This window comes from Eubalaena glacialis, chromosome 5, assembly GCF_028564815.1.
Source record: "Eubalaena glacialis isolate mEubGla1 chromosome 5, mEubGla1.1.hap2.+ XY, whole genome shotgun sequence".
Classification (NCBI taxonomy): Eukaryota; Metazoa; Chordata; class Mammalia; order Artiodactyla; family Balaenidae; genus Eubalaena; species Eubalaena glacialis.
Window position 1 is genome coordinate 90,723,925 of NC_083720.1, and position 23,901 is coordinate 90,747,825.

The 23,901-nt window shown below is 37.8% G+C and overlaps 1 protein-coding gene across 2 annotated transcripts in view; it reads left to right on the plus strand.

Moving 5' to 3' along the window:
* Nucleotides 1–23,901, plus strand: part of SLC4A4 (solute carrier family 4 member 4) — a 345,525-nt gene that overhangs the window by 288,590 nt on the left and 33,034 nt on the right. For both annotated transcript variants that reach the window (XM_061192359.1, XM_061192360.1), the window contains exons 16-18: nucleotides 7,385–7,576; nucleotides 20,233–20,346; nucleotides 21,991–22,152. In XM_061192359.1, the coding sequence (XP_061048342.1) occupies nucleotides 7,385–7,576; nucleotides 20,233–20,346; nucleotides 21,991–22,152 (468 nt within the window). The remainder of the gene's footprint in view (nucleotides 1–7,384; nucleotides 7,577–20,232; nucleotides 20,347–21,990; nucleotides 22,153–23,901) is intronic.

A 23,901-nucleotide genomic window follows, 5' to 3' on the forward strand; every position in this document is an offset into this window, starting at 1 on the left:
CTACTCATGGTAATTTTAGATAACTTTTAATAAGAGATGGGTAGATGGATAAACAGATAGGTGGATAGATAATTCTGCTCAGCACCGGCCTCCCTCCAGGGTTCACCTACTTTGCTTTAAAGCTGCTGACCTAAGGCTGCCTACATAGAAAACTTCGTGTGTCCACGAACATGGAGTAGATTTAAGTTTATTGAATGCAGAAGCTACACTTAGAACTTCTCTGTATCAGCACCCAGGCCCAGAATGGAGCTCAAAATGATTAGTTAAATAATCGCCCCAATCAGTGGAATAAGTTGACCTATCTGGACCTTTCTCCACTCTCATCCTTACGTTGACCTATCTGGACCTTTCTCCGTTCTCATCCTTATTTTACGTCACATGCCGCTAACCTGTCGTTAGAGAACTCGGTGTGGAGAGAGCACAGCTTGGAGCAAAGAGTGCTGTCCGTGAAGATGATGACAATTTTTTTAATTGAAGTACAGTTAATTTACAGTGTGGTGTTAGTTTCAGGTGTTCAGCAAAGTGATTCAGTTATACATATGTAGACAAATCTATTCTTTTTCAGATTCTTTTCCATTATAGGCTATTACAAGATACTGAATATAGTTGCCTGTGCTATACAGTAGGTCCTTGTTGTTTATCTATTTTAAATATAGTAGGGTGTATCTGTTAATCTCAGACTCCTCTCAGACTGAGCTAGGATTCCAGAGAGGTGAGTCAGGAGCTGCTTTGCGGTAGGCAGGGATGTTGAGAGACAGAGAGACTCAAGGCCTCCTAACCGTGTGAAGGCAGAATAGCTCAGTTTTGTCCGTTTTAATTATTGGGGTCCTGCGTAAATTTTACGTGAAAAAGATGTTTCACTGATGATAAAAATTTTTAAACCATTAGCTTCTAGCAAGTGGCAACTTGTATCAGTGCAGTTTCTGTTGTTTTTAATGTTTCCTTTACTTAGGTAAGGCAAAATTGACCTCTGAAGCAAAAGATGTTATTTCTACGCAGAAGTATCTGTTTCATAGATAACAAAATGAGATATGTTATAGTAAAAATTGTATAAATTGATATATGTGATGATTAAATCATAAGCTAATTATCTAACACTCTTCTTTTTTTTTTGACAATCTTTACTTATTTATTTTATAAATTTATTTATTTATTTATTTATTTATTTTTGGCTGCGTTGGGTCTTCGTTGCTGCGCATGGGCTTTCTCTAGTTGTGGCGAGCAGGGTCTACTCTTCGTTGCGGTGCGCGGGCTTCTCATTGCGGTGGCTTCTCTTGTTGCGGAGCGCGGGCTTCAGTAGTTGTGGCACACGGGTTCAGGAGTTGTGGATCGCAGGCGCTAGAGCACAGGCTCAATAGTTGTGAAGCACGGGCTTCGTTGCTCCATGGCATGTGGGATCTTCCTGGACCAAGGCTCGAACCCGTGTCCCTTGCATTGGCAGGCGGAGTCTTAACCACCGCACCATCAGGGGAGTTCCTAGGCTGACAATCTTTAAATTCTGCTCGACACATTTAGAGGGGGCAGGGACAGTATGGGGAAGAACTGTTTCTAATTTTTACTTCAGAACCTTGTCTCCTTCTGTGGCAGAGAAACCAGTTTACTTTTTTTTTTTTCACACACACTGTATTTTATTTTTACAAGAGATAAATAGACTGACACCAAGCATTGTACATGGATGACCACAACAAAAGCAACAATGATTGCAATTACCAAACATGAAACACACTCATACTATGTCATAATATTGACATTCAGTCCAGTAATCCTCCACTGTAACAGCTCCTTTACTTTGCAGTGAAAATTGATTTGTATATTCTTTGCCTCTGAGTCCGTGTGGGATTTTTTCTTTTTTTAAATTCAAACAGAAAGTCACAAAAATTATACTCATCCTCATCAGTTCACTCAGTCCCATGTAATTAATTTTTTTTTTCATCTTGATCTTTTGTTAGCACTTTTATGAGCTCATCAGTTTTTCATTAGAGTTCTGAAAATGCTTATTCATTCAGTTCAGCAGTACAGTCAGGTACCAGAAACCTGTACTTCTCAGAGTCTTTTCCATGAATTTCCTGAAGATGAAACCCTTTTATAGGAACATATTTACAAAAGCATCAGAGTACTCCCAGAACTCTCTGTAAATGACAAAAGACTTAAAAATGACCACGGTTAAAGATTTGATGAAAGTTCATAATAATGCAGTTGACAAGAAAATTAGTTATTTCTGAGATATACATTTTAAAGTGATAACTAGGATTATGACTTATAACATTATACCAGAACATATAAGATTTTTAGAAATTTCATGTAATGTCTGAAACATTTATATTAACATATTTCCATACAAATAACCCAATGAAAGTTTAGTATTAGTTGTTTTGTTTGTTTATACTGCAGATTCTTATTAGTCATCAATTTTATACACATCAGTGTATACATGTCAATCCCAATCGCCCAATTCAGCACACCACCATCCCCACCCCACCGCTGTTTTCCCCCCTTGGTGTCCATATGTCTGTTCTCTACATCTGTGTCTCAACTTCTGCCCTGCAAACCGGCTCATCTGTACCATTTTTCTAGGTTCCACATACATGCGTTAATATACGATATTTGTTTTTCTCTTTCTGACTTACTTCACTCTGTATGACAGTCTCTAGATCCATCCACGTCTCAACAAATGACTCAATTTCGTTCCTTTTTATGGCTGAGTAATATTCCATTGTATATATGTACCACAACTTCTTTATCCATTCATCTGTTGATGGGCATTTAGGTTGCTTCCATGACCTGGCTATTGTAAATAGTGCTGCAATGAACATTCGGGTGCATGTGTCTTTTTGAATTACGGTTTTCTCTGGGTATATGCCCATTAGTGGGATTGCTGGATCATATGGTAATTCTATTTTTAGTTTTTTAAAGAACCTCCATATTGTTCTCCATAGTGGCTGTATCAATTTACATTCCCACCAACAGTGCAAGAGGGTTCCCTTTTCTCCACACCCTCTCCAGTATTTGTTGTTTGTAGATTTTCTGATGATGCCCATTCTAACTGGTGTGAGGTGATACCTCATTGTAGTTTTGATTTGCATTTCTCTAATAATTAGTGACATTGAGCATCTTTTCATGTGCTTCGTGGCCGTCTGTATGTCTTCTTTGGAGAAATGTCTATTTAGGTCTTCTGCCCGTTTTTGGATTGGGGTGTTTGTTTCTTTAATATTGAGCTGAATGAGCTGTTTATATATTTTGGAGATTAATCCTTTGTCCGTTGATTCGTTTGCAAATATTTTCTCCCATTCTGAGGGTTGTCTTTTGGTCTTGTTTATGGTTTCCTTTGCTTTGCAAAAGCTTTGAAGTTTCATTAGGTCCCGTTTGTTTATTTTTGTTTTTATTTCCATTACTCTAGGAGGTGGATCAAAAAAGATCTTGCTGTGATTTATGTCAAAGAGTGTTCTTCCTATGTTTTTCTCTAAGAGTTTTATAGTGTCCAGTCTTACATTTAGGTCTCTAATCCATTTTGAGTTTATTTTTGTGTATGGTGTTAGGGAGTATTCTAATTTCATTCTTTTACATGTAGCTGTCCAGTTTTCCCAGCACCACTTATTGAAGAGACTGTCTTTTCTCCATTGTATATCTTTGCCTCCTTTGTCATAGATTAGTTGACCATAGGTGCGTGGGTTTATCTCTGGGCTTTCTATCTTGTTCCATTGATCTATGTTTCTGTTTTTGTGCCAGTACCATATTGTCTTGATTACTGTAGCTTTGTAGTATAGTCTGAAGTCAGGGAGTCTGATTCCTCCAGCTCCGTTTTTTCCCTCAAGACTGCTTTGGATATTCGGGGTCTTTTGTGTCTCCATACAAATTTTAAGATGATTTGTTCTAGCTCCGTAAAAAATGCCATTGGTAATTTGATAGGGATTGCATTGAATCTGTAGATTGCTTTGGGTAGTATAGTCATTTTCACAATGTTGATTCTTCCAATCCAAGAACATGGTATATCTCTCCATCTGTTGGTATCATCTTTAATTTCTTTCATCAGTGTCTTATAGTTTTCTGCATACAGGTCTTTTGTCTCCCTAGGTAGGTTTATTCCTAGGTATTTTATTCTTTTTGTTGCAATGGTAAATGGGAGTGTTTCCATAATTTCTCTTTCAGATTTTTCATCATTAGTGTATAGGAATGCAAGAGATTTCTGTGCATTAATTTTGTATCCTGCAACTTTACCATATTCATTAATTAGCTCTAGCAGTTTTCTGGTGGCAGTTTTAGGATTCTCTATGTATAGTATCATGTCATCTGCAAACAGTGACAGTTTTACTTCTTCTTTTCCAATTTGTATTCCTTTTATTTCTTTTTCTTCTCTGATTGCCGTGGCTAGGACTTCCAGAACTATGTTGAATAATAGTGGTGAGAGTGGACATCCTTGTCTCATTCCTGATCTTAGAGGAAATGCTTTCAGTTTTTCACCATTGAGAATGATGTTTGCTGTGGGTTTGTCATATATGGCCTTTATTATGTTGAGGTAGGTTCCCTCTATGCCCACTTTCTGGAGAGTTTTTATCATAAATGGGTGTTGAATTTTGTCAAAAGCTTTTTCTGCATCTATTGAGATGATCATATGGTTTTTATTCTTCAATTTGTTAATATGGTGTATCACATTGATTGATTTGCGTATAATGAAGAATCCTTGCATCCCTGGGATAAATCCCACTTGATCGTGGTGTATGATCCTTTTAATGTGTTGTTGGATTCTGTTTGCTAGTATTTTCTTGAGGATTTTTACATCTATATTCATCAGTGATATTGGTCTGTAATTTTCTTTTTTTGTAGTGTCTTTGTCTGGTTTTGGTATCAGGGTGATGGTGGCCTCATAGAATGAGTTTGGGAGTAACACTCTACTTTTCATCTTTACTTATATACATCATTAATAGATGAGTCATGCTTGGTCTTAATGTTTAGTTTACGATATGGATTTTGCCTGAAGTTTTACAGAATTAACATTCATTGATACCAGCTTATGCAGAATAATAACACTGAAATAACACAAATAATATAGATGTCTTTTCAGTGATATTTAAGTAGAATTATTTTTAGCTAGAGTTTGTTTTATGGGAGTGGGAAACTGTGTGTTAAGATACAGATGCTGAGATAAATACATGCTGCCTAAAGTTTTTATACTGAAGCCCTTAGTGAAAGATGGTGTTGGAGGCTAAAATTTCTGTACAATGACACAAAGAATCATTTGAGGCATACAAAAATGTGTTATTGGCATTTTAAGTTGATGTAAACAAGAAACCATGTCTGTCATGCACATCTGTATAGTTTTCACCTCAACCTGAATCTCTGTAAGAAAATCAATAAAACTGCCTGTTGGGATTGTTTTAATGCAGCTTACCTCACTGGGAGCTGCAGCTATAAAGAAGGATTCTGCTGATATTAAAGTGCTGAAATTAAAGTGAAATTATGGTAAATTTTTGCTGGTTTTAAAACAAAGAAATCTGTTACCTGTTATGACCTCTAAACTTTAAAGGTATTGTGCAAAAAATATCCATATGCAGAAATCTGAAAAACAAAATGAGATGTGATTAATCCCCTCTCAGAAACAGACTTTAACAAAAGAGTAATTGTGCAATTCAGCTGTTTACAAGTTGAAACTAATATTTCAGGGAAAGATCTAGAGTTTTTTTGGGTTTTTTTCCTGACTTATGTAAGAACTTTACCTTTTGAGCTCTATAAAAATATGAACTCTTTCTGGCCAGAGATTCTTCTTTTATGGGTGTGATCTTCTTTTATGACTAGATGACTTATATTAAGAGAATTCATGAATAGTAAAGGATATTGATGATGCATTTGGTGTGAGGGACAACTCTTGCCTCCAACGGACAGGAAAAGTTTTTCTTTCTATATTTCTTTGAAAGGTATTCTCAAATTACTCTTCTGTTAGCACATGACATACCCATTAGCCCCGCACCTAAGAGAAAATCCAGCATCACGGCACCGGCAGATTCAGTGTCTGGTGAAGGTCTGCTTCCTGGTTCTAGACAGTCTTCTCATTGTGTCCTCATGTGACAGAAGGAACAAGGAGCACTCTGGGGTCTCTTTTGTAAGGGCACTAATCCCATTCATGAAGACTCCACCCTCTTGACCTAATCACCTCTCAAAGCCCTGTCTCCAAATACCATCACATAGGGGATAAAGTTTCAGCATATGAATTTTAGTGGAGCCCAAATATTCAGACAGTAGCACTCCATTAGCATTGGTCAGTAACTGGCTGCAAGAGGGCATAACCTTCCAGGTGAGGCTGCTCTTAAGCAGCAAAAGGCAGTTTTCTAGAGAAGGAGACAGCTGTGAGCTGATAGCAGCTAAAACTCAGCTGCTGGAGGATAGGTGCCCAGGCCTTATCCACTATGCTAGCAAAAAGATTCTCTTGCATATTGGAAACAGTGAATAGAAACAGGAGTGAGATGCTGTCAAGAAGTACAGCACTGACAACATGACAGCAGTTCATGAGCCAGAAGAAAATTTGAAAATTGACCTATGAGCTTGAGGCCATGTAACACAGGGGTAGAGATCCCATACCCAACTCCACAGCCCATCACAGCACTCTCCAATAATGGATTCTCTTGACACTGACCTGGAGTCAACAAGAAAAGCTGTATTTTATTAGGTTATGCAATTGAAAAAAGCAGAGATCTCCAACATTTTTATAGTTTAGTTCCTGAAGTCACCAATCTCTATAGTTATTTAGAAAAGAAATAGCTCATTTGTGAAAGCGCTGGGTAAATTAGTTAACCAAATATAACCTTTAGAGCATTAACTCTATGGCCATCAGCTTGAAGCACAAGAATCTGTGCACTACAGAAATCAGTACTTTTTTTTTGGCCGCTTAGTGCAGCCTGTGGGATCCTAGTTCCCCAACCAGGGGTTGAATCCATGCCCTCTGCATTGGGAGCGTGGAGTCTCAACCACTGGACCTCCAGGGAAGTCCCATCAGAAGTCATTACTTTTTGAACAACAAAGGTGTTTCAGAGAGTCTCACGTTTGGAGACTTAAGATATTATTGTGTCTTGGTTTACTCTCAGGAAGGTTCACAGGAAAGAAAGACTTTGTGGTTTGTTTCTGTTGAACAGATGGTTGATTGTAGGGTTGTAGCACAAACCAGGTAATGGATTGCATCATTCTCATTGTATTTTCAATAATTGATAGCCTCCTGGCCCCCCTTACCTGTTATTCCATTAACACCTCCTCAGGTGTCACCTTCCAATGGTTTACCCTCAGGCTGTTTTACAGAGACTCTTAGCATTAATTCCGTATATAGCCCATCAAGTAACAAAAGCTGCTTTTGTTGTGGCACAGTGTTCCCTAGAAAAATTTTCCTGTTTTTCTTCTTCAGCACCATAATGCTACCTTTGACTGGGCACTTCTGACGACGAAGGAGTGTTTGAAATATGGAGGAAAGCTCATGGGCAACAACTGTGGTTTTGTTCCTGATATCACTCTCATGTCTTTCATCCTTTTCTTGGGCACCTACACCTCTTCTATGGCTCTGAAAAAATTCAAAACTAGTCGTTATTTTCCAACCACGGTAAGTACCTGAGCTTTAAGTAATTTTCATTGAATTCCCACTGTATTAACAATAATACAGCTTTACAAAGTGAAAAAGGCACCTGTAATTCAACCTTTCCGATATAATTTTGTGCATTTAAAAAATTGCTTTCCAGTCTGTGTCTATGTGCATACATATTCTTAATATAATTGTAGTCTAGCTTTGAAAAACCATCCAAGGATTTTGCTCACATAATTCTATCCTAAATTCTGACTGTTGTAATTCCAACTGTACTGAAAGAAAAAAGTGGGGTGTATTCTATATAAAAACGCACAAGTTAAGAAAAGACCTTCTAAATCCATAGTGTGTTTAAGTACCTAAGCCAAAACTCTTTTCATATTAATCAGGAATTTTGACATAGAACTCTTTGTTCATCAGCTGCACATGAGAGTAATTGAGTAGTTGAATCATGGGCTGTAGGAGTAAACTTGAGCTATGTTACACAAGTACTGGTGTAAGATATGAGTGTCATCTGAGCCAACCTTTCCTTCCCATAGTGATGAATGCCCTACTATGGAAACACAGATAATTGAGCTGAGTTGTGCAGACATCCTGTCTCCCATTAATATGCTTAGGTGAGCTCAAAGTCAAAACTGTGGTTCCTTGAGAGACTACAAGATAAGACCAACATTTAGTTAATGGCATTTTGTGTTTTTACCTGCAGAACAAAACTAATCCTTTGCTTTACAGTTCAGTTCTCACTGTTTAGGGTGTCAATACTTCTTAGTAATGTTGATTATACCTGATTTTTATCAATGAGCTGCTCTCTACAGCTGAAATCTCATGAATCTCTCCTCCTGTGTTCTGTGTAGAAGGAGCAGGAGAACTTTGGAAGACATGAGATGCAGTCGATAAAGTTCCTTTTCTTAATTCCTGGGAAATGAAACTGACAATTAATGTATTCACTTTCAGCTAAGAAATTTTTTGACTCTCTGATATTTCTTTTAAAATGGAAAATAAAGGGAAGGTTTGATGATTGTCTCAATCTGTTTGGGTGGCTATAACAGAATACCAGACTGGAGGGCTTATAAACAACAGAAATTTGTTTCTCACAGCTCTGGAGGCCAGGAAGTCCAAGATCAGGTGCCAGCATGGTTGGGTGAGAGCCCTCTTCCTGGTTCCTAGCCAGCACCTTTTCACTGTGCCCTCAGGAGGTAGAAGGGCTGGGGAGCTCTGCGGAGTGTCCTTTACAGGAACGCTAATGCCATTCCTGAAGGCTCCATCCTCATGTTCTTCCTAAGGCCCCACCTCCTAATATCATCTTCTTGTGGGTTAGAATTTCAACATGTGGATTTTGGAGGGTTGCAACATTCAGACCACAGCTGTAATGAAATGTCCCGAGCTAGCTGGCCCAAAGAATGAAACATTTCCTCCAAGTGAAATGTAGGAAGAAGTGTTCAACTTTATCTGCCTTAAATGGACATCACAAACTGGTGGTCCACAGGCAGAATTCAACCCCCAGACATTCTTTGTTTAGTTCACAGTTTGTAAACACACACATGCGCACACATACACACTTGGAGGCTTAGGTGGAACCTGTCCTTTGCAGGTAATTATTGTCCTCACAACTCTCTATTGTCTAAGACTTGGCTACTTCACACATTCAGATTAAGTGCATGTCCCTGAAGACATTTGAGCCTGTAACACCAGTTCACGCACTGGGAAATGTGCTTACTTGATCCACCTCTTCAGTGGTATATTACGTGTAGAACAGATTCCTGGGTAGAGGTCTTTGAGGATGATTTCTTCTTCTCTATTGAGGTTTTTCCTTCTTAATTATTAATTCATGGGGCATCTTTTTTTTTTTTTGGCTCATACTTTGGGAATCATCACCCTTTTTATATCTTTCATTTGCCAAAGTCTGATATTATTTAGGCAAAGTAGTAGGTAGAAAAGTAGAAAATTTGTGAAGCACTTGTAAATCGTAGTTGGCAAAATAATTTCAACCTTAAGATGAATAGTGATGAAGTTTAACTGTTTATGTAGACATCACCTTTTTTTCCCAGCAGTAATTCCCAAATTGATAATAGCTCTTTAGACTTAAAGAAATTGCCCTTATAAGAGCCCAAGCAGGTAATTTCTCAGACATTGATAAATGCTATTGAGAAATGTTGAAAAATGTTGAATATGTGAAAATAGAATAATGATAGCATTCTAATTACAATTCCTATTGAGAAGGTTCTCAGCATTGTTTACAATTGTTTACACCAAATTATAAAATAAACAGGCAGGAGAAAATATATATGATTTCTAAGGAGTAATGTTTAAGTGTGTAGGCTTTCGCTCTGTCATCTCCCCTACTCACTTCACATTTATAGCTAAATAAAATACATACATAAATTCATACACACATACATTAATAATAAGAGCATCTTTTTTTCCTCTCACTTGCCAAAACATTTTTTCATTTAAACTGTCATTTAGAAGGATGGTCTCTATAGGTAGGAGCACATAGGTTTATAGATTCTTATACTTGTATACTATATTCTACAATTAAAACATCTGCTTAAACATGATAAGTTAGATAGTCCTTGACTACTGTGACAGTAATCAAGCCTAACTGTTACTGCTTCCTCACTCACACCAACAATTCGCATGAAACCTCTAAAATTGCAAAATGCTAATACTGGATGGCAGTGTCCTTGCCGTACAAAATGTCTGATTCTCCTTTAACTTATGCAGTCATTGCTATCTTGCACTCTCATTTCCAAACTTTTGCATGAGTTGTTAGTCGATGAAGACTGTAAACTGCTGGGAAACTGTTATACTTTTATTTTACTCCTCACATCAATTAGCACCAGGTTGGATGCAGGCTAGTACTCAATACTTGTTGACTAGTGGAAACCAGTCAAGTAGAGATAAATGCTGCAATTTATGGAAAGAGCACAGATGTAGGAACCCAGAAGCCATAGATGCTAGTGCCAGCACTGCCATTAACTAACAGTGCGCCCTTTGATAGCTAACTGTGGACTTTAGTCCACACGCATAAAGGGAGAGCCCAGCTAGATGACAGTTAACATCCTTTGAACTCTAGTATTCTATAATTTTAAAGAGAGTTTTCTGATTCCATCTCCTAAAATAAGTTCTCTGTATTCAACTTGTGCTTATAGCAATGATCAGGACTTACAGATTCCCAGAAGTTCATTATCTTCTCCATCTTTATGCCAGGTCTGCTTTTGCAGCTGCTGCCAACCTCTCTCTGTGGATGATCCACAATCGCCATGTAGCAAATTCAAAACATGGGGTTGTCTTTCCACAGTGGAATGTCCTTATCTTCTGGTACTCCTTACCTCAGCTAGTAATATCACCTCTCTTCAGAGCCACCCAAGATCAAAATCTTAAAATCATACTTGGTGTATCAGTCAGAGTCCCAGCAGGAAGCAAATTATACACTCAAATTAGGATAGTCTGAGGGGTTTAATGAAAGCATCATTTGCAAAGGTGAGATCAGGTTTAGGGAAACCACAAGGGAGAGTGTAGTGTCTGGTAGCAGTGGGACTGTTACTATCCCTCACTCAAAGGATGTAGAAAAGGAGTGGTTGCTGGAACCTGGGGAAGACAAAATGGTAGAGAGAGCTTTCCTGAAAGGCCCCATGACTTTGGATTGAGGGGTTTAGCCAGTCTGAGGCAACCTCAAAGGGATATAGCTATGGGAATCAATGCTCTGATCTCTCTCTTCCCCCCGTGGCCTGCCCAGGCTGAATGCTTCTGGAATCTGGAAAGCAAGTGAGCCTATTGTAGACCACACAGCCTCCCAAGGCAGAGAGCCTGGTGGAAAAGAGTAGAAATGGATCTGGTATGATAAAAGATGATATCCATCGTATTTACCTTTCCAAGTTTTTCTTTATCAAGTTAAACTCGTCAGCCCCCTCAATTATCCTGCTATAATCGCTCTCCTTTATGTGTACACTTAGGTTCCCCTAGTTCAGTCTCTCATTGCCTTTGCCTAGACCAGGGTTGGTTATCCACTCTTCCCCTCCCTCATGAAGCCACTGGCAGTCCATAAGTGTGAGCATTTAAGATGAAACAGTTTGCCTTTGCTAGCCTGTCCATCAGGAATTTGATTTGTCTATCAGGCACTTCCAGGGAGCCCTAATGCTCAGTGGAACATGGTGGAGTAGCAGTACCCCACTGACTGCCCCCTTTGGGCTCCCCATCCCTTTTAGAGGGGCACGTTAGTCTGTTATCCCATACATTTACTCTTCTATTACATCGGCCTCAAGTCTTTCGCCAGTGTTTTGGCATCAAAACTTCCTGAGGGAGCATCACAGCATAATCTGTGATCTTCTGTGGCAGGTGGCCTGGGGTCTTACCAGGAAATGTTCTTCCAGAGTCCCCTACCAACAAGTGGTGGTGCTCATGGAGCAGAGATGCCATCACTGCAATATGTAGAGGCAAAAGGAAAGCAGTCAGCTTAAAGATGGAGCAGGATTGTGATTAGTAGAACTCATAAAGCTACAGAGCCTCTGAATTAGGCAGAATTATTGATCCTTTAATATAGTCAGATGCAGTGTGGCTGGTTGATGTATGTAATTGGCATGAACATGTTTTTCTTAAGGATCTACTTAATTTCCTCTTTTTCCTCCCCTTAGAAAAAGTAAGAGTTCTAACACTCCCATGAATTGATGTAATGGTAAGATTCTTTAATATCCTCCTGGTTGTTATTGTCATTTAAATAGAGAAGATCAGTAAGTTCCAGGTACCGTTAATAGCTTTGGCAACGTCTATGGTTTATTGAGATGACATTTGAGCAGAATGTTCTTTGATATCCTTCTTAAAAAAATAACAGTATTCTAAATTCTATAGTTAATTAGTATATTCGTTCAATATTGAAAAAAATTATTTTGAGTCTAATGTGTGCTTGATACAACACTGGATGGTAAGGATACAAAGACAAGTAATTCATGGGCCTGGAATATAGTAGGAACTTAATATGTATTTGTTGAATAAGTTAGATTTTTGAGTTTTTAAATGAGGTGATTCATTTTGATCCTTCTGTCCTATTCATGCTTACTGTCTACTATAGGATCACACTTTGGTGACTTCATGTGACCTAAGTAAATTGATGGTGGTCTTTGAGGAACTGGCTTTATGGGTGAGAAAAAAGTGTAGGGCTTCAGGAATTTCAGTGAAAACACAATGAGCATTTTAGTTAGGTGACAACGTTAGTTTTTATCCATACAAAACACAGTTTAGGATTCTACAATTAGCTGTACTTTTGGAACCATGATTCTTAGTTGGCATTTTGGCCTGTGACAATTCTATTAATGTTGGATGTGTTTAGTTTATAAACAACTCTTTACAAGAATCAGGTAACATCCCTACTCTGTTTTCTTTTTCTCTCAGAAATTTTTTTGGTGAATGGTAAAAACTATCAAATTAAAACAAATAATGTATCCAAATATGAGGAAGAAATAGTGGGCCTGTATTCTTTGTCCCATCCTAGTGTTAATAATACTGGGTGACATTTGGCTGGTTCTTGCAGAAACATCAGACCACATCCTGCCATTGAAGCTCATTTGGAAAATGACTGCCGTCAGTGAAAGGGAATCAGATTTTCAAATTCTTGTGTTATTTTGTACCAAGGAAAATAATTTTTAAAGTCAAATTTGTTTTTAATTCAAAACTCACTTTCATATTTTTTTCTTAAGAATGACAGAGGGATATTAGGTTCTGAACACAACCCAATCTGTTCAACATTCAACAAAGATTACAAATACTTAAGTTTTTGTGGATATATAACAAAAAATACAGTCAACCTGAATTGAGCCCGAAGAAAAAAAAAGGTTGGGAGCATTGTTTGGCCAAAGTGTTTTTGAGAGTTTTGTTTGTTTGCAAAGTCCCTTTGCCATGTTATGTGAGAGGTTTTAATGGCGGCATAGAGGTAGTCTTTGGACAGAAGTCATTTTGACCGTGGTACCTTGTTGGTCAGAAGCACCATAGAAAAGTCACCAGCATTGAAATCTATCCATTAACACAAAATGATCTCCTGCTCCATTTCTAGACTGTCTCATTTATACATATGACTTACCAGTTCTTTTTAAATTTAAAATTTTGTACCTTAATGTAAATTATAAAACCACCTTCCTTTTAAAGCCCTTTATTGTAATGGTTTTTGGGGGGATATATCCAAGAAGACCCTATTAGAGGATCAAGAAATTTTGACAATTGGGTCTTAATCATTGAATTTTAGCATTAGGACTTTGAATACCATCTAGTCCAACGTTGCCTCTTCATTTCTGACAAGCACTCATCTCTGGGCTGCTCGAATGCTTCCCAGAACAGGAACTTTACATCTCCAAAGGCATTCCTGATAGAAACACAAATCTACCTTTCCACAGCCTCGTCCTCGGGATCTGCCGTTGCCCTCGAAGCTACACAGAACAAGTTTAGTCTTTCTTTCCTATGACAGATTTCACATATTTGAAGGCAGTTTCTCCCTACAGCTTCTTTAGGCCTCCTATCATTTTGTATGAGATGTGATTTCTGGACTCCTATTCTACTGGTCATCCTTCTCTGAGTCAGCTCCAGATTTTCAGTTTCAACTTAGAATATAGTGACCAGATTGGGACATAGTATTTCCCAGGTGATTTACTCATTTGCTTCTGGCACTCACGCATTTGGGTCTTTTGTTCTACTGCGCAGTCTGAGGCAGAATAGAGGAAGAGGCCCATGACTGCTAAAGTCTCCTTAGCTTCCCTGCTGAGCCACTTGATTAGGCCTACTCCCCTCTGTTCCCTGCTTGGAAAAACAATTTTTTTTTTCTAGTAGACTTTCACTGGCAAGCTCTAAGCCCCTCCTAGATAAATTGCCCAATCTAATTCCCTTCTTTGTTCCCTGAATTTCTCTGACTTTAGAGCTTATGGCATTAAAATCCTGGAGTCTAAATCAGACTTTCCTTTTATTGAATTCTAATTATAGTGGGTATTATTGATTCAAAATACAGTGTATTATGATTGCTGTACTGATAGTAATGCTTATTTCTTTTAGAGTGCTGTATAGCATTGGCTATGGGGGAGGCGGATCAAATTTTAAAATTTTCATAGTATTTTGTGCCTTTTCATGACTGCCAAAAGACACATATTTGTCTGACGCACTTTTTTTCATCTAGAATAAATGCGTTTTTACACTGTTGTTTAGCATTTTCCAAGCATGGCGATCATGCAAGGAATTGACATCCTGGATTAATATTTATTGAGAACCCACAGCGTGCCTGCTGCTGTAGTTGTCTCTTTATAACAGCTCCATCCACTGAGAACTGCTTTGCAGGCGCACAGCCTTTCCCCCAGTTAATTTAGGAGCAGCTGCAGTCCTCGCAAAGTGAAAACCAAATATCCTCTGGGGCTTCAGAGGAACCCAATTCATTTTTTTCCCCTGTAACTTAACTAGCTTCTCACTGTTGGTGTCTCAATGATTATGACTCTCATAATAACTAATACAGTACCATCCTTCATGAAGAGTATGTGTATAATAGATTTATTAGATGGTTATTTGAATTTCCCTTCCCATCCACTTAATTTCTTCTTTGCTTTGATAGTTTAAATATTTAAGCTGGTTGCTCTTTATTAGATTGAGATATTTTGTAATTCTGCAGAGGACAGAAATATTTTTCTCCTCTCCAATTTTATAATTAAAAAATGGTAAACAAAAATAAAAGAGCTCAAAACCATTCTGGTATACAAGAATCTTAGTTGAAACACACTTTCCTTTTCCCCATTCATGAATGGAGGTAGGAATTATTATATGTCATAGCACATCTGTGTACCACTCCAAAAGAAACAGCAAACTTTTTATAGTTAGTCCTTGATATATATGAGTTAACTTGTGTTTCATTTAGATTGTGATAGTTTATATTCCTAGGATATTGAAGTTTGAGCCTAGAGAGACTTAGCATTTGATTGGATGGACCCATTAGTTATGATGTTTGTCCAAGCTAAAGTTGAGGCCTCTGAATCCACAGGATTGGGCATGAAATCTAGTGGGAACAGTTTTCTCATGAAAACTTTGGCACTTCTAATCATTACCAGTAATAGCTCGTAGGGAAGTAGGGACTATGGGTTTCTAATTTGATTTCTTTATTTATATATTGACACATAAAAGGGTACTGTTTTGGAGTTTTTGCAAGAGATCAAGTTTGATGAAAAGGGAAGATAAAATAAACTAAAAAATGAAAGGAAATTCATACATGTTTCTTTTGCTAAATGTGTTTGGAAATGTGAGAAGGACCCAAATAGAGTGATTCTTACTTCCTTAAAGTCAGACGCCACGCTCCTGTACCTGGGTCCTAGAGTATATCTAGTAAGCTTGTATACTCAGCGCTTGACATTTTTTGGGCAGTTCAAATTAAAGTTTAATTTTAGTACAGAGTAAGACCTGAAGAGCTTGCTAAAATAGCACCCCTACCTGCCTTCGCTAATTAGAGGATTTAGAGTTGAATACAGAAGTGGCCTGGGAAAAATCAATTTCCTTGACTATGAAGTTCAAACCAGATCCACTATCTTAGAAATGAATGTCTTACAATAAACACTCTCCAGGAGTGATTTCTGATGTACCTGAACCGTATTGTACAATTTAAGGGGAAGGAAGGGGAAATAGAAGTGAGTGTACTGTACAGAACATATCACCCTAGCTGTGATTTTTAATGAGGTTAAGCAGCATTATTAATAGAGTATCTTTTCTTTCCCCATACATTTTAAGAAATGGAATCCTGAGTTATTAGCATTTGACTTTTTAGCTACTGTTATACCTATAGTATAATAGTGCCACACTTGACAAGAATGCCATTGCCAAGGGGTTCTACCAAATTTATATATAAATATATATAAATTTGTGAAACTAAACTTAAATAAACTTTTTATTTTATTTTATTCTTTTAATTTATTTTTTTAATTTATTTATTTTTGGCTGCATTGGGTCTTCGTTGCTGCACGCGGGCTTTCTCTAGTTGCGGCGAGCGGGGGCTACTCTTCGTTGCTGTGCGTGGGCTTCTCATTGTGATTGCAGTGACTTCTCTTGTTGCGGAGCACGGGCTGTAGGCGCGTGAGCTTCAGTAGTTGTGGCTCGCAGGCTCAGTAGTTGTGGTGCATGGGCTTAGTTGCTCCGTGGCATGTGGGATCTTCCCAGACCAGGGCTTGAACCTGTGTCCCCTGCGTTGGCAGGCAGGTCCTTAACCACTGCGCCACCAGGGGAGCCCAAACTATCTGTTTATTTATATTAGTTTCCCGTGGCTGCTGTATCAAATTACCCCAAACACGATGGCTTAAAACAACACATTTACTGTCTTGAGACCTGGAGATCAGAAGTCTGAAATATATCTCAACGGGCTAAAATCAAGGTGTTGGCAGGGCTGTGTTCTTTCTGAAGCCTCTGGGGGAGACTGTCTTTCCTTGCCTTTTCCAGCTTCTAGAGGCTGCCCACATTCCTTGGCTCTTGGCCCTATTCCTCCATCTTCAAAGCCAGCAGTGGCCAGTCAAGTCTTTCTCACGCTGCATCACTCTGACACAGATTCTCCTGCCTCCCCTTTCACTTACAGGGATTCTTGTGATTACACTGGACCTACTGGAGTAATCCTGGATGGTTTCCCTAATCACGAGGTCATCTGATTAGTAGCCTTAATTCTGTCTGCAACTCTGATTCTCCCTAGCCGAGTAACATTACATATTCACAGGTTCCAGGAATTAGGCATCTTTAGAAGGGCATTACTCTGCCTTCTACATTATCTGACCTAAATTTTAACATGATTATTCTGGGTGATACCTTGGCAGTGTCCTCAGGTTGGTGAGTATAGAGACAGGAAGCAGGAACCATATGCGATAAAGTGGTGGTTTAGATAAGGGTGGGAATAGCAAAGGAGGTGATGAGAAGAGACAGGATCCCGGATATGTTTTGAAGGTAGTTTGCTGACCTGTTGGATGTAGGATGTGAGAGAAAGAGAAGAGTTGCATGGATAGTCCAAAGTTTTGGGCCTAAGCAATAGGAAAAAAATAATCTGCCGTTAATTAAAATGAGGAAAACTACTGAAAGAGCAGGTTTAGGGCTTCAGTGCTCAGTTTATGGAAGGCTGAGAATGGCTCCTCTCCTAAGTAAAGGAGCAGCATTTCCCCGGTGCCTGGTAGTGATTCCGGTCAGGCAGATCTGTCCCCTAGAAGGGCCAGAGGTGTGGGCCCTAGGGGCATTTCTACCAAGAAACGGCCAATTGGATTCATTTGCTGCCCTCTACTTCCCTTCTCCTGTTTATGGGGGGGGGGGGAAGGAGGAGCACTGCCTTTTTAATAACCATTACCCTCTTTAGAAAGAACAACTTGTAGGATATCTGAGCTGTCAACAAGTTGGATCTGCTGAGTAAGGATTGGGAGGATGATAAAGAAGAGAGAACTTCTTTTTTGCCTTGACAGTGACCTCTGGTCTTGCATTGATTCATGACCTACCGGACCAGAGAGGCTGCTGTAACATCTTAATATACTCCTGAGCCTGCTTCACAATGACCGTCTCTTGCCAGACCATCCTGAGCTGCCCGTGTGAAAATTTACTTGCACAAAACTTAAGAAAATGGGTGTTTCCTCCCGTATTGAGCCCCTGGGAAGCATCCTTTTTCTGCAGGGATTCCAGATACTTCCAACCATAATGAGCTCTGAGTGGCAGTTTCATATTATTACTGGGTTTTTATTTCTTGTTTCTTGGAATTCAAGATTTCTTTCGGAGACCGCCTGACAGTAGATTATTTAGTTATTCCAATGGTTTCTGCAGCCAAAGAGGCTTTGTGGAACTTGAAATAACCTGAGTTAACGTATATTAGGAGAGTTTGTGATGCTGCAGGTGCTGTGCTAAAAAGCACTTTCATGGCTTACCCTATGTAATTCTTATGACAGAACGATGAAGTTGTAGGGATTATTTTGGCTACATTTTGCAGTTGGAGTAATAAGAGCTAGGAAAGGATAAGTATTTACAAGTAGGAAATAATGGTACTGGAGTTCCAACCCAGGTAATCTGACTATAGAAACTGTGCTTCTAACTGCTGTGCTATATGTTTTCCCCAAATTGATCCCTGCCATCTATTTGTGCTTGGTGTTAAATTGCCCCTAAAAGTCCCATAGCTGGCTCTCTGCTCCTCTGTGTGTACTTCTCCAGAAAGCTAAACCAGTCCTCGAACTTCTGGCCAAATGGCCATCTTTGATCCTGCTGCTACTTAGTACCCAAGGCTCCTGACACCTGGTCACCGTCAAGAATTGAGCACTACCATGTCCTTCACACCCACATCGCCAAGTAATTCCATTCTCCACTTCAGTTTCTATTGAACACCTGATTGCAGTAGTCCTACTACTCTTTCCAAAGACCCTCTGTCCTGAGAACTGTGCAGCCACTCAGCCCATCACTGATCTCTCTTCACCTAGCAGCACCAGAAAGCTGACGGCTTACTCTGAGATTACGTGATCACTGCTGAATAAATCCTGATTTCGTTTAGGAGGAGGCTTCCTCATGTATGACTTGACTATGAACTTCATGAAGACATGGATTGTGTCTGTTTTGTTTACTGTGGTATCCCTAGTGCCAAGCAAAGTATTAGGTACTTGCAATTGGCCCTCCGTTTTCACGGAAGCAGAAGCCGTGAATACAGAGGGCTGAATGTGCTAAGTAAATTTTTGTTGAATGATCAAATTATGCACAACCATGTGTATATACCTTACAGGGAAACTCAGCTGTCTGTGCTATAGTAATGCTCGTAGGCCATTGTCAGTGCCACCAGACACCGCAGAGGAACCGCCAACCAACTAAATGGTCCCATGTTCGCTACTGACTCAGAAATGGCCATTCTGCACCCACTCCATGGGAAAGGTTTGGGTTTAATGCACTCCCATAAAGCCCAGCCCTTGTCCTGACCAGAGGCAGGTACTTAGGAAGTTTAGGTGACCACACTTAAGAAGTGGTGGAGAAAGAGATGCTCCACATACAGGAGATTTTAAGCACTAGCCAAGAGTGAAAAATATTTTCTTTGGCAAAGTTAGTGAAACCATCAGATTTCTGGCTTCCATCGCTTTTTTTTCTCTGAGGTCTTAAGCCCATTCATTAGACTGGAACTGTAAACACTTTCCCTGCTTGGTTCTTGGAGTTTTCAGGTTACCCGTGGAATTTATCTTGCTCTGTACGCACAATGCTACCTCCCAAATAATAAACAGAATTCTGTATTTTTGTGCAGATTTTATAATATGCCTTGAGATTTCATTCTTATTCTGGTCTCCTTTGTATTGCATACAGGAAGAGTGTTTGTACAGTACTTGAAGGACATATTATCTTTGATTCCCCTCCCCTGCCTACACACACACACACACACACACACACACACACACACACACACACACACTCTCTCTCGCTCTCTCTCTCTCTCTCTCTCTCTCTCTCTCTCTCTCTCTCTCTCTCTGACCTGTTCTGTGCAATTAGATTATTTCTGGCCAGGTAAGAAAGTGATGCAAAAGCAATTTTAAAAATAATCTCTCTGCAGTACGACAGCTCCTTTAATTTGTTAATGAAGCTGTTAGTGTAAACTGTTAGCAAATATAGAATTCTTCATTCACTTCAAACAGAGGCAAATATATATATCCCGTGCCTAATGGTCCTTGGTTTCTTTTTTATTTTCCCAGGCAAGAAAACTGATCAGTGACTTTGCCATTATCTTGTCCATTCTCATCTTTTGTGTAATAGATGCCCTGGTAGGTGTGGATACTCCAAAACTGATTGTGCCAAGTGAGTTCAAGGTAGGTGAACTTGTCTTTTGGTCATTCCTGGAATTCTTTGGTTTTCTTTCCTTTCGCCTATTCTAGTTTGTTATATTTCTCTTTGAGTTAGTTTTGTACAATTATCCATTTCTTTATTTTATAAATGGTCAATTGCTAGGTGCATATATACATTTTGTCTATTTTTTCACTAAAATTAAATGCCTGACTAGGAGTAAATGCAAGGTTCACATTATATTGATTTTTATTGGAAATACCTTATGGTAACATTATAAACTCTGCTTTATATTTTTAGAGTATTTAAAAATATCCAGAGTATTTTCAAACAACTTATAACCTTGATCCATATAATAATTCTAGGTTGCAATGTAACTATCATCATCCTGATTTTATGAAGTTGAGATTGAAGCTTATAAAAATTAAGTAAAATACCTAAGGTTACATTACTAATTCAGTGCTCTTTTCCTGCCACCAAACTACCTGCCATATACACACATGTGTATATATAATGTGCATTTAAATTATTACAAAGATATAGGAATTATTCATTTTATAAACTTGTGGGTATGTACAAGCCTAATGGGTAAAATTTACATTTCATTCATTCTTAAATATCCCTATCTAATTTTTCACCACAAGTCTTTCACTTATTTTCTAGAACTCTCCTAACCTCTCTCTCCATCACTGAGAACCATATATTTGCTAAGAAAAATTAAACGAACTGCAGTTTTAGCTTAATGACTACCTGATGAGGAAGGGATGTCTATGTTATAGCAAACAAAATGTTTTTTGCATTTTCTCTGCCATGATATATTTATTAGCAAAGGTAAGTGCTCATTTATTCAGTCATTAGTTAAGTCAATATTTATTGAATGCTTGCTTTGAGTCAAGCCCTATACTGGGAATCTGAAATGCATTGAAGAGCAAGACAAAGTTCCTTTCCTTATAAGCTCACAACCTGGTAAAGATAGTAAAATGTGAATAGATTCAGTGATGGAGTTATGAGCAAAGTGAGACAGAAATATCTTCAGAGGAGAAGTGAAGCTTTCTTCATAGTAAATGTGGAGAAAATAATTCATAGTTAGGATTCTGTTTTAGTTTATTGATATTGTTTAAAATTAGGAAAAGAATAGGAAAATATGAAAATAAGAAAGATCAGGGTATTTAAATAAGCTTAATTATAACATGTAAAATATTTGTAGCTTTTTATGTATTATATCATGAAACGATTGCAATTTGGCAGTAGTAGAAACAACTTCTGTATAATCGCTAAAACCCATGAACAAAATTCATGGTTGTTTTGTAATTTCTTGCCTACCTCCTTACTGAATATTACATTTGGGTTTTTCTTATGGCTACCCCTTAAACTTAAATCACTTTCTTCCATCCTGATTCTTATCTTGGAGCATCCTAAATGTGCAAATTGGCATTTACTTCTTTTCCATCACCGTATATCCTTAGTTTCCTTCATTTAAAACATTGCCTTAAAAATAACCTCCTTTAGGAAGTTCTTGCTGAATAATCTTTGTCCAAACTATCAGTAAAACTGTTTCTATTTTTTAATATGTTGGCTCTCCAAATATAAAAGTGTGTCTCCCCCACTGATTTTTCACCAAGTAGTATGTATTAATATTGTTTTAAAAAATGTTTTCTCTCTACTTAAAGCCAACAAGTCTAAACCGAGGTTGGTTTGTTCCACCATTTGGAGGAAACCCCTGGTGGGTGTACCTTGCAGCTGCTATACCTGCTTTGTTGGTCACCATTCTCATTTTCATGGACCAGCAAATCACAGCTGTGATTGTAAACAGGAAAGAACATAAACTCAAGGTAAATCTTCATAATAATGGTTATCACTGCCTTCTACTTTCTTTTTTGGTGCTTGAAAATATTAAATGCTTCAAAAGCAAGATAGTTTTGTGGGAATCATAGCTCATGTTCTTTAAGACTTCGCGGAGTCATAGATCACCCTGTGTGGACACATCTCCTCAATGTAATACTTTTGGAAGACCTCATTTAAACCTGAAAAAGTTGTTTCAAATCATATTTTCTTCATCTGAGAGGGCAATATAAACTGTTTACCACTCAGCCACTGTTATTCTTCATCTGATTTTAATATGGTAACTGTCCTTAATGAAGACAAAGACAAATGCTTTCTCTGAAACTATTGAGATAAACTATTGAAATAAAAATATGAGTTTTCTTCTTTAACCTGTTGACTTGGTGAGTTATATTAATAGATTTTATACTGTTGAACCAACCTTGAAACCTGGCAGATATATAGTTTCTTTCTTACACACAACTAAACTCGGTTTGTTAATATATATAATATGTAATATAATATATATTGCTTATATATGTATATGTACATATATATGTGTATATATGTATATATATGTGTGTGTGTATGTATAGGATTTTTGCATCTCTGTTTAAGAGTGACATTGGCCTCCATTTTTCCTTTCTTATACTGTCCCTGTCTGGTTTTCGTATCGGAAATATACTATCCTTATAAGATGAGCTGGAGAGTATTTCTGCTTCTATTCCACTCCCATCCCATTCTCTGAAATAGAATATAATAGTTTCTTTATTATGTATAACATGTCAATTACCTTTTCTTTGAATGATCAGACAAGTTGTTAAACTATCTGGGCCAGGTGGTTTCTGTATGGAACTGTAAAACTGGTGATCAAAATGTTTTAATGGCTATGAGACATTCAGAATTTCTATTTTTCAATTTTAGTAACTTATACTTTTCTAGATTTTCCCTTTTTTCTTCTATTTTAAAATTTATTGACATGTTGTTTATAATATTATCATTGGTCATTTTTGTAATCTGAATCTGTTATTTTTCCCTTTAAAATCTTAATATTATTGATTTGTGCTTCTTATTTTTCTTGATCAATCTAGCCTGAGGTTTGTTAATTTCATTAGTCTTCTTTAAAAGAAGCAATTTTTTACTATATTGATTTTCTATACTATGTCTGTTTTTTGCTAATATTTGCTTTGTTTTAAAGCCATGTTATTAAGTACATCTACATTTATAGTTTATCTTTTTAGTGAATTGAATTTTTATGTGATTCTCTTTGTTTCTAGTAATGCTTTTTGCCTTAAAGATTAATTTATTTTGTACTAATAAATCTGTGGTACCTTATGTGTATTCATTCTGTTATTTTCAATATACCTTGTATCTTGTGTCTGTTTGTAGATAAACCATGGTTGGACTTTTTAAAAAATCCATTTTTACAATCTTTACTTTTAAATGTAGTATTTAATCCATTAAAATTGATGGTGATGAGTGATAGATTCTGATTCATCTTTAGCACATTTTTGCTTTCTGTTTGTATACCTTTATGTTCTTTCTTTTTTATTCTCCTTTTTTTGTCCTCTTTTAGGTTGGTACAGTTTTGTTTTTCTTATTTTCTGCTTTCTACATTTTTTCTGTTAGGGTGGAAGTTACATACTTTACCTTTTAGTGATTATGTTGCATATTTTAATATGCATTTTTAAGTTCCAAAGTTAGTCAGTAGTTTTACCCTTCTCCGGAATAATGCTAAGAGCTAAGGAATGCTTTAAGTT